The sequence below is a fragment of the Agelaius tricolor genome, unplaced genomic scaffold (genome assembly GCF_023055355.1).
Source record: "Agelaius tricolor isolate 1412-34295 unplaced genomic scaffold, bAgeTri1.0.p SCAF_4, whole genome shotgun sequence".
NCBI lineage: Eukaryota > Metazoa > Chordata > Aves > Passeriformes > Icteridae > Agelaius > Agelaius tricolor.
Window position 1 is genome coordinate 17,804,654 of NW_027269264.1, and position 12,292 is coordinate 17,816,945.

The 12,292-nt window shown below is 35.3% G+C and overlaps 1 protein-coding gene across 4 annotated transcripts in view; it reads right to left on the reverse strand.

Moving 5' to 3' along the window:
- Positions 1-2,109: 2,109 nt before the first annotated feature.
- SPIN1 (spindlin 1) overlaps positions 2,110-12,292 on the reverse strand; it is a 70,582-nt gene continuing 60,399 nt past the window's right edge. For all 4 annotated transcript variants that reach the window (XM_071424782.1, XM_071424778.1, XM_071424779.1 and 1 more), the window contains 3 exons: positions 9,560-9,813; positions 8,383-8,616; positions 2,110-5,869 (listed from right to left, as the gene is read on the reverse strand). In XM_071424782.1, the coding sequence (XP_071280883.1) occupies positions 5,670-5,869; positions 8,383-8,616; positions 9,560-9,813 (688 nt within the window). In that variant the 3' untranslated portion in view covers positions 2,110-5,669. The remainder of the gene's footprint in view (positions 5,870-8,382; positions 8,617-9,559; positions 9,814-12,292) is intronic.

Genomic DNA, 12,292 nt, shown 5'->3' on the forward strand with positions numbered 1-12,292 from the left:
ATCAAAATACTAAAAAAGGGCCTGTAAAAGTGAGACTCCATTGAATATAAACAAATTTAAGGATTAATTGCATGGGGGTGGGTGGAACCAGTGTCAAAACATAGAGGTACTTAAACTATGAGGTTGCAAAACCATTCACACAAGTTGCATACAAGTGAAGTTAAGCAAATCATTACTGATTTCAGAAGAAAAATGTGCAGAGATCTGTAATGAACATCTGTGTAGAATAGGGAAGTGTTGACACCACCTCACTTACACTGCTGAGATCTCAGCTACTTCCTGTTATATACACACAGGTGGACATTGGGCATATACAGCTCTGCACTCTGTTTGGAAATCAGGAAACTCCAAGGCAATGGGAAGAGCAGAGCTTAAAAAAATCCTGAGTAGTTTGATAACTTCCTCAGGTTGTAAATCCTGAAATGAATTAAATTGGTAAGTTACTGATACTGGTGAAGAGGTTAAGTGATGTAACATGCTAAGGCAGGAACTTACTGAAAGAAAAATGAGTCAGATTGAAAATAATGCTTCAAAGTTTGTAAAATAGTAAAAATCTTTTATTATCTAGTGCTTGAAGATGAAAGAACACACCTCTAATTTCCTTCACCTATTTTTACTTCTCCTTTTGTACCCTAATGATCTTAAATTACAGCAGCCCAACCTCCTCCAAAATATCCTTACTGAACTTCATCCTTTCCAGAAAGCAGTAGTCCCCTGAAGTCATCAATGGCTCCACTGCTTATAGCATGAATATAAAAAGAAATTATGTCAAAGTAAGCAACTCAGTGGGCAAATAGCTTTTTTTTTCCCATGAAAATTTAACCTGTTCATATTGACAAGGAGGAACCTGACAGATGTGAAAATACAATACAGCAGCATTAACACAATAGCTCTGAGTAAGACCCCATCACCCTCTTAAATCTGAGGGACATTACTGTCTACACAGCACTGACATTTCAGATGTTTCTAAGTCAGCTTGTAAGCAACCAGCTCTCAGGAGCGAGCTCATTACTGCAGTGATAGACAACAAAAATATCCTTGCCTCTATAAGCCTTCTCTTTTTCTCTATACAGAGGAAGATGCCACCAAACTGAGGGTGGTTTATCAGTGGTAATACAGAACAGGTTCAGGCATTAGTCACAAAGTGTAAGTATCTGTTGTTAACTACAATTTAACAGACTGATCACAGAGACAAACACCTACTTTATGCAGGTGCAAAGACTTTTTGGAGCAAAGTCTTAGACTCTCCTTAATCACAGATGTACACAATATAAATCTTCACTGGGAGCAGTGTCAGAGGCAACAGGATACAATAAACTGGATGATGAAATAAGGGAAAAGGCTTGGGTATGCATGCTGGCATTCTCCATATTCTCCACGTTCTTCAGTATATGACTAAATGAGCTTGGTGCCAAAAACATGTTTTAGAATCACAGAATCATTTAGGTTGGAAGAGATCCTTCAGATCATTGAGTCCAACTGTTAACCTAACACTACAAAATTCACCACTATACCACATCCTTTAAGTGCCATGCACCCTTTATTATCAGAAAAGTAATAAAGAATATATGTTCAATATGGGAAGCCTGCCTTAGTAATTAAACCACATCAAGTCTTCAAAACAACTTAGAAGACTTTAGAAAATCCACAACATGGTAATGTTATCTTCTTTCCTCATCACCTCCAATTTGCATCAACTTTGTTTTTTATCACCATTACAATACACTTTATTAACTTTTAAACTGCTTTAATTCAAAGTAAATTAATGTACCACCAAAACACTGAAAGACTGTGAAATGCTTCTGCAGTTCCCCACTGCCGAGACATTTTGTGTGCTCTGGAAATAGAGACTGCTTCACAGATCTGCACAGTCCCTGGTGGGGGGGGGCAGTTTTCTGTGTTTAGTTAAATACAATTTAACAGTATGCTTTTCCTTAGGCAAGTTCCATCTTGCAAGCAAACATATTTCATAGGGCAAGTATTATACCAACATACATGGCTCAACATTAAAATAATAAAACTCTTCAATCAGAAAAATGAAGAAACTGCTTCTTCAAAATCTGAAATCACATCTCTGTGTTTTGCTCATGAGAACAAAGTTTACAGGCATAAGTTGCACATAAAGGGTTTATTTTAAATGTTTTAAGGATAGAGTTACATCATAATTATAAAAATTACTTACAGAATTAAGTAACAATTTAAAGTGTTTATACTTCTAAATGCAGAGAACAGGGAACTGTCTACATTGTTGAAAATAAAATAAAAATAAAGAAACCAAGCTCTAAAGATGAATTAATTACCTAATTTAAAAATGTGAACACGAAGACCTCTGAACTATACACATACCAAGAACCATCCAAATTGCACTAATGATGTAAAATACAAAAAGCACAGCATTTTCAAGGAACCAGAAACTGTTTTTACCATAATTCTTTTCCCTGATGCAACTAGACAATTCTCTCTGAAGACAAAGCCCCTATGTTTAAACAATCCATTTAAAGAATGCTTCTACCTATTCCAACAAAAAGGGTTTTCCCCATCTCTACTCCAACATAGTTTAGGGTTTGGCACTCAAAAGAAAGAAGAAGAATGTAGTGTTCTGCTATTCAACTGAAATTTTATTTTTTTCTTCAACAGAATACATGGTCCCTTCAAATGCTGTATGACACATACAACTGGAAAATTACCTTCCGTTGGCACTATGCTCGTCTCACCGGTGCATTTAATCCTACTAACAACCATTAAAACAGCACAATAAGCAAATTCACAAAAAACTGAACACAAAATAAAAACAGAACAAAACAAAAACCTAAACATTTTAACATGCAACTTTAGTTTGTTACATTGAATGTTCTAACCCTCTAAGCATGCAAAAAAGGATGGTCTGCATTTAAGTTGGTTTTTTTTTCCCTTTTAAGTTTTACATGGCAGCCTGACATCACACACACACACACACACAATATACAACAATACTACAGCAGGTAAATGTGAAAGGTGAATAAATTTTTATACAAAGATCCATGGCTTGTGCCATCACAAGCCCTATGTGATTTTGGAAAGTAATGTTGAACCCCTATAACAAGGAACCAACATTTAGTTACCAGGGTAACGCAAGCACTGCATGCAGATCTGAAACATGAGCCTAAAACAAAGCCCAAAGCAGATGGGCAGGGAGTGGAATTAGTCTCAAGCCTCAAAACTGTGGTTTAAGCTATCAAAAAAAAAAAACCAACCAAACCCAAAAAAACAAAACAAAACAAAATATCCCCAAAGAAACCCCAAGTGAAAATATCCACACAACAGACAAACGGGGACATCCAAAAATGACAGTGAAATTTACAGTTTGTAGATTATACTCTAATTGTCAGAATACATAGTGTATTCAATAGGCTTGCAGAAAACCCACAAATGCAAGCCTAATGCTAGAAGTGTTCCAGTAGACCTAAACCTCAGATATTCCAAACAAACCTCTTACTCCTCAGATATATAGCCCCAAGCTCAGTGTGCTAGGTAATCCATGTATCTTGTGTGTAATTAATACACTCACTCATTCCTGTGCCACAAATGTCGACTTGGGCTCATGGAGCCAGGCTCAGCTTTGAGATTTACATGCAGGACTCTTAAGAGTCAATAGAAAACACAACAGATCTGCAGGATGAAAACACTGTGTTGCAAATCTGCTCACTTTGTTCAAACACAAGAAACATTTACGACTCAGCTACTTACTGCATAAGGACTGCATCAGAAGCTATTCACTGAAAGACAATAGCCTGCCTTTGGTTGCCCATGATGAAATACTGGACATAATGCAATATAGTAGCAATGGACAAAGAATTAAGGTATCATATTTATATGGAGAGTATTTATTACCATTCAACAGCGTAATGAGGCACAAGACTTAAGGCTAAAATATGAAATCAGGCAAAAAAATGGACAGAAAGGGGCTTAAACCACTGAGTCTTCAATATCAGGAATACCCACAACAGAGGTCATCTGCACCTCTGTCCTCTGATTAACAGCTCCTGCATTCTTCCACTAATGGCACACAGCTGGATATCAGGGTATTTGTTCCTTCCATCAACAGTGTTAACTGTCTTCACGTTCTGTACTTCTGTGAAGCAGTTCTTGAAACTTGCAGAGCTCTGCCTTACTGTAACATGACAACCTTGTTGCTGTGCTGCATTGTTGTTCCAATTCCATTGTTTTTAAAAGCTGCCACACTTAAGGAAACCCTAATTTTCATTTACAACTATCTTGCAAGATTATAACCATGAAAAGATTTTGCAGTTGTGGGCTGCTATTTACATCCACAATCTAATGCAGATGACTGAACCACTGAGACTGCCTTATAGCTTCCATTAGATAGTACAGCACTGGCATGCAGAACTCTAGTGTTCATAGAATGAAATTAATGTTAACAGCATACCTCAAAGCAAGTACAATGTACACCACAAAAGGCAACAACAGGTTTAAACTGTAGATTTTTCCAGACACTCCTTAAGTGGAAAAGCCAGAAAAAGAATAAACCGGGAAGATGCCTTCTTGAACCAAAATTATTAAAAGCAAACCAAACAAAGGAATGCAACAGACTGAGCAGAAGGCAACAAATGCTTCTCTTTCTCTAAAGTTACATCTTCACTGTAAAAGGACAACCCCTCCCACTCCCCTGGTGTGAGATTGTATTTACCATGTAAAATATTAACTACTGTTAAGCTTCTAAGTCCACACACAGACATTCAGGTTGCTAGGTTTTGATTTTAAATAAGAGACTACTGATGCCAATGCGTAGTCTAAAGTCTTCTGAAGTAGCATATATACTGTTAGAGTTGTGGCACCAAGCACTTGGGTTTTGCTAAGAAGTGTGTATAACAAACAAAGAAAGAAGTACGACATTTAGGATTGAAGGCAGCCTTGTTGCATGTATTTTACTGGTTCCTACAACTTGTAAATATGGGCCATTAACCTGCATATTCTAATTAAGTGGTTATACAGATTAAATGTAATTTTATAGTTTAATGCCTTTTCACTGAAAGGTGCGTAATCCAAACACTTGATATCCTACTGCCCTGTGACTAGTAAAAAACGCACAAGCATTTCCACGCACTGCAAGTTCTTAAAAAGCTAAATTTGAAATAAAGTGTAGAAACACAGCAGATTGATGTTACTTGGGTTAGGCACTCCTTGATACTGCACAAACGGTTTAAACCTTTCAAAAAAGTCACCTCTGTCCCAACCCTGAAGACAAGGACTGCCAGTATCCAAGAAATTAAATTTAATGTTACAAAAGAAGGCGTATCAAAATATCAAACTACACTTGCATGTGGCAGTTGAACAAGTGAGTGCAAGATTGAAGAAAAAGTCAAAATCTATGAAAAAATTTAGATTAATGATTACAACACTAGATCAACTTTACACAGCTTGAATTTGCAGCTGTTCTTTGCTTTTAACTCCCTCCTGCCCAAACATACTGACTTCCTTCAAGAAAAGGAGTTCTCTTACACAAAATGTGTCATGTTTGTATTACTCAGAACAAAACAGTTTTGCTGGCAGAGATTGTGGGTTCGCAGGGACATTTAAGCTTTCGTTAAACTGGAAAGCAGTCAAGTCTTTGTGTCTATAAATTTTACATTTAATAGTTCCACAAATTTGGCAAAAGTTCATGATGATGTCTAGGATGTCTTCACCAAATCGTAGACATAAATATGGAAATCATCATCAAACTTGATGAAATAGACAGATGGTTTGGCTTCAACTTGATGAATGACCATTCCAGTCCTTTTCGAGCCATCTTCTTTGGCATATTCCACTTGTTTGCCTACCAGGCTGTCCACAACTTCACCTGGTTCCCGTTCTGCAGGAGGTGAATCATCTGTAACATAAACCCAGCAGGCTTTAGTAGACATTTTAATAAAATTTTGCACTACGAAAGACAACTGCACAGTCATCTTTAAAACTCATACAAAACAATTAGAATTTGTAAACAGATTACTTAATTTCATTCAGACAAGCATTTAACAGTTGCCATGCTTGTAGAAAGTAGTTGCAGAAAAAGTTTTTAAGCAATGCTGTCTTCAGTTTTATTAAAACAAAAATAGTACTTTGGTAAGAGAAGTAATACTTTGACAGGAGGGTGTATCCACAAGTTGTAGAAAATGGCTGTAGATAGCTGAATTTAAGCTATGAGCAGAAAAAGGCATTGGACCTACTTAGCAGAAAGGTACCCTAATTTAACTTCCCTCTTCCCACACACATTATTCAAAGGTTCAATACGTGCATTTAACTACAACAGAAGCATCTCTTCCGAAATGGTACTAGGTGTCAACTCCTTATTAAAAGGGACTTTTGACTCCATATTTGAGTAATTTTGGTAAAGTCTGACTGTATTATTTTCCTCTCTGGCAAAACCTAACCAGACAATCCCTATGCTAAATCTGGATTATGAAAGGTGTGATTTGTAACATGCCAAGTGACTGGATACAAGCCAATTACAGAAAATGATAAAGGGTAAAAAGTACTGTATGGAGAACTGAAAGCTAACCACATCTTCTTTCTCAACTCCTCTTCTTGGATTCCTAATTCAGATAAACTTGTAGTTTGTATTCTACAGGAAAATCTTCTAAAGCAATTGCAATATCTGATGTGGCTTTTATTCTGGAAATCATAAGCTTTTAAATTAATAACTTAGTTACAAGTTTGTATTTAAGAATCCCTTACAGACTCTACCAGTTTTATTTTGAGTTTTGAGAGCTGTGAAAGAACTCTCAAAGGAGAAAAAAAAAAAAACAACAGGGAATGAATAGACTGGCTTGCATTTGCACTTTGAAAGTCTTGCAAACAGAAGGTTTTTGTTTTTCAGTTCCTCTATAAATGCATTGTCACACATAGTTATTATTCTCTTAGTATGAGTTTTATATTTCTTGGCAAAGATGTAAGTTCAACTCCTACATTTTCACTTAGAAGTGTAGGCCAAGTTTGAGTATCAGATCCAGCAATATATTTTCCCCTCACAAAAAGAAAAAAGGTTAAAGCAAATTACCTATTATTTGGTCTCCTCACATGTGCAGAACCTATATTTGATAAGGGACAGTACCCTAGAAATTTTATTTATAACATTATGGCAAGTTCCACCAAATTTATAGAAGTATTTTCAGATATTCTAAAATCTGATTTTGAATAATACTACTCCAAAATACTAACATTCAATTGTTGAGTCAAGGACATGATTCAAAATATCTGGAAAGCATTCACATTCAGGAAAGGAAGCAAATACTTAGAAGTGTTTAGAAAATCAGTAAGCAATAATCTTTTGGCAAGCACAGAGGGTAAAGTGCACTAAAACCAATTAAGATTTAAATGGAAAGAAAGCATATAAGCTTTCCCTACTCTCAAGGTGGAAGAAAGCAAAGCAGACTTAAAATACATTCCTAGTCCATTTTGATGATTAATACAAAGAACAAGTTATTTTAACATTCAAATCTGAAAGAGCTTGCTTTATTTCTTTAAGAAGAGGAAGGTCACTTTTCTCCATTAACATTTGTGGTGCTTTCTTTAAAGCATCAGAGATGCTGCTTTTTGCTCGGGCCAGAGGAGAGGGTCATCTAAACACAGATCATTAACACAGAGATTATGCAAATAAGTGCCACTTTTTTATTCTGCCAGTAGATCATTACCAGTGGTGCATCTGAAAGAAGATGATCTCAAACTCCACAAATTACTAATTGGATCACTGTAGTGGTTGGCTACATAGTGCTTTGCATATGTGTTAGTTACAATAATTTTCTTTAAATCCCAGATGGCTTCTATCAGAAAGGGCTTTGTAACACAGGAGAAGTAAACCCAAAGTATTCTTTATAATCTCTTTCTTTGAACTGACTATCTAAATCTCTAGAATAATACTGATTCTGTGAAAAGCCTCCTGAACTTATGGAAGTCCTGAAGAAGACTACTTCCAAAATGACAGGAAAGGTACTAAGAGGAAATCTTTTCTTATGTGTTACAAAACGTGAGAGAAAATCAAATTTCAAAAAATAAGTACTTCTTTCTCACAAGCAACTACTGGAAGACTTCTGGCTTGTAAATTTCCAATAAAAAACCAAAATGTGAAGTCTTTCACGGTAGCACACCCATATTTTCAGCAGAATTAAGATTAATTATGAAAAGGTATTACCCTGCATATGTCACTGCTACGAAAAGTTAATGTTTCAGCAGTTAACACAGATGTTCTTTCTTGTACTACCATATTTGTTAGCTGTGATACTTTGATAAAAAATTAAATGGAACATCAAATATGATGGTTTGTCAGCTGTCTTGACCATAAATAAACCACAGCTAAATGTTCAACACGAAAAGCTGTCAAAAGAAAAGAGTAATTGGCCTACTTACTTGAATCAGGCATAATGCGAAGGTCACCTTCTTTATAATCATCTAAGAGCTGGTACATGTACAAGACGGGATCTTTCTCGTAGGTTATATAAAACCACGTGTTCATAATAGGAGCTCGAGCCAAAACCATCCCCCTCCATTCATCTTTTGAGCCATCCTCTGTCTCAAACATATGTTCCACGGCTTTACCAATCATTGTGTCTGCCAGGTGGGCATCACTAATTCGAGACGAAGCTGAAACAACAGCATTTCAGGTATTCATTCAAAATGTGTCTTTGTAAAAATAATCTTTATGCTGATTAATGCACAAATCTTATTGGCAGTTAGTAAATTCACACACAAAACAAATAGTGTCCATTCTAGAGAGTTTAGTGCTGCAGAACTAAGAACTTCAGAATGTTGTTAAAATAATTATGAATTATTGTACTCCCTGTGATTAAACAATCACAATGTAAGCTAACAGGAGATCAATCAAGCAGCAAAGACTCTGTACTTTAACTAGACACTGGGCAGGGAGAGGCAGAAACAAAAGGCCTATCTCAAGGCAGTTCTACAATGGTATTAATTCAACTTTGGGGATGGTTCCTTGTAACGCCACCCTACAGATTGTAACCAATTCCTTTGCAGCTAGAAGAGGCTTTTTCTATTTACAAACTAGTGTTTACTTGAGTAGATATCAAACTTGGTGGATTGAAAAACCTGCAGTTTAACAATCCAAATGCTAATTCTGAAAAACAAAAAGCATTATTACTCATCAGGTTAATTCACTTAGAAAATGTCTTCCAGCCATTATTATAAGTACATGGTGGTTGTACAAGAAAAAATGTAACCTTATTACTGTTAGACACACAAAATAGCCAACACAGTCTAGATGGCTTAGAGTTGGAATTTTAACAGAAATATCAATGTTAATCTGAAAACTATAGAACGTACTGCATACTACTTTAAAGACAGAAGACAGCAACTGCACTCACTAGCATCATCAAAATTCATTGGAATAGAAAAAAAATCAAAGCACTTAGATTACCTGCTATGAGACAAAAATGAAATTGAGCAGTAACATTTAAGTGGTCATGGGTTATCCTGGGGGAAGTCTGCAGGGATTAGTGGAAAACATTTGGTGATAAATGTCAGCCAATATGTGTATTTATTTAGGAGAAAAAACCCAAACACTTACCAACTCTGTCTGGAAGAACTTCAAGTGCTGAGACTCTTTCATCTTTGTGAAGTTCTAGTCCATACACACAATCAAATCCATCATACTTTATGAGATAGAGCGAGGGATTTACAGGAACTTGATCAAGAACTGTGCCCTTCCATTGTGTTACAGGTCCACTTCCTTCTTTCCATCCGTGCTGTATCCTGCAGCCTACAATGTTTCTTCGTGGCTGAGAGATAGGTTTGCTTGGTCCCACATTGTTTCTATGCTTTCTGTACACAGATACAAACATTAATATTAAACAGGTACATACATAATCTGCCTTAGAAAATAGCTGTTTGCTTTTACATGACAATATATTTATAGCTTAGCACACCTTATTCAAATTAGGTCATAAAGCTTATCAAACGTTATTGGAAAAAAGAAAAACATACTTAGAAGTAGTGACACATTTTTGACATGCTGTATAAGATAAGATTTGTGCATTAAGTTCAGTTTCCTAGCAGTAAATTCTAAATGTAGTTTGCTTAAGCCAAAATAACAAATCCTATCCCTTGGATATGAATGTCACTGAATGTCAAAAGTGAAACTCACCTGATCAAATCTCAAAACACAAGGTTACCTGGTAACTGTAGTAGTAACCTGTAGTTACTACTACAACTTTACTACCTTGTTACTCTCTGAAGAACAGTAAACAACTCCTTTCCAGAAGGAAGAAGTCAGTGCAAGCATTATGTGGCTGACTGAAATTCTTTCAAAATGTTTGTTTTCCCTAAAACAGACCTATTTTCACCTGAAGAAAATTTTGGCTCCTTCATTTACAGGTAATTTTGATTCCATGTAGTTTTAAAGACACATGACAGCAACAACACTTCCATATTTAATATGGAAAATTAAAAACTGCATGTAATGTAAATGGCCAGAGAGGGGATACTCCTTTATGTGGAAAACAGATCAAGTAACTTTTTTGTCCTTCTGATATTTTCATGGAATTGGCATGAAAATTCCCTCTGGTAAGTAACAGTTGCTATTCTGATGAACTGTAATGTAAGCTATTTGACAGTTCCAAATCACTGAAAGTGTTATACAAGTTTTGTTTTATCCAGCTATCAAAACCACAATTTTGAACACAAATGGAAAAAACTAAGGGGCATTATGACAATATACAAAATTCTCCTGGATATCAATTAGTTGTAAAACAAATTTTTGAGCTACTGCTTGTAGTACTCATCATTTCAATGGCAGTAATATGTACACACAACTAGCTTAAAAGTAACATCTAAAAGATGATCAGTTGCAGAAGGCAATATTGTTCCTTAGATTAGAGATAGTGATCAAAGAAAAAGGTCTCCAGATATGATTAATGCTCTCATAGAAGTCCCTATATGATCAAAAAAATACAGATAACAATCATACCACTGAAATCCTGGAAGCAGTATTTCAGAATAATACACTCACAATATGATATTGGAATGTTTAATGCTGTATCACAACTGTAATCATAACTAGATAAAAACAAGATACACAATTAACTTCAATACTTATCCCACCTCCAGACGTTAATTCACCATGAAGATCTTAGCAAGGGTATTTTCAAATTTCACTTTTGTTATCATTTGAGGTTTCCAAAGATCAGGCTGCAGTTTTGCATTCCTAACTTTGATTAACACAGATAACTGGAACAGGTTTGAGTTCCTATAAAGAAAAACTCTCCCACAAAGCTGGATCTAATTTTATGCAAAAACTAGAATGTATTTTCAGATTCTAGCTCTACTCAAGTATATATATATATGTGTTTTTAATTGTAGTAAGTGTCAGTAATAGCTTACTATTACAGAATAAGTTCAGAGATCAGGTTCTCAGCACAAAATTGAGTTTGTTTTGTATTCAATTCATTTAATTAGTGCTAATGGAACACTGCTTCATTCTGAAGGGAATAAAAACTACTAGAAATAAAAAAAGTTTAAACTGACATTGCTTTGTCTAGTTTAAGCAGTTTATGTTGCTCATCATTTCATCTTTGAAAAAAAATTATAATGCTATTGATATTCAACCTCACAGTCAACTTTACTTTCTGCCTACAAAGCATAATCCACTTTAATATTTAATTTGGAACAATAAGGTAGAAAGCTTTACACTCATTCTAAAAAAAGACAGAAGAAGATAACATAACTGAGTTCAAACAGGTTTAAAATGCCTCATAGAGCAAAGATTATTAGGAATTTAATTACAAATCAAGTACCAGCTACATGTACTTGTAGTTCAAATTTTTGTTTGAAGGTTGCATAACTGAACAGCTGCTCACTTCTCATTTGAAGCAGTTCATACTATAACAAATTAGATACTCAAACTAGTAAATTATCAAGGAAAACCTACTTCTTGTATCTGAACATGGTAAGAAAGCAAACAAAAGTTTCTAACTATTAGTAAGTAAGTTATGAATGTAGTTCCATGTAAGACAACCAAGTAACCAAATCTCCTTTCCTCAACAGCGTGTCATTTTTGTAATAAATCAAGTTACTCAGATAACCTTCTATGATGTTCTATCCAGAACGTCCAACACAATTTTTCCTTCTCTTTCATTAAAACAGTATTTAAAATTTCCACAGACATTTGCTCTTGAATATTTGAAAACAATTAGACATGTAAGAAATGAAGCCAGGATAAACAGAAAATAGCAAGTCCTGGACGTAGTTCTTGACACATCAGACATATCATCATTGTAAACGGCCCTTCGATTCCCAAAAGTTT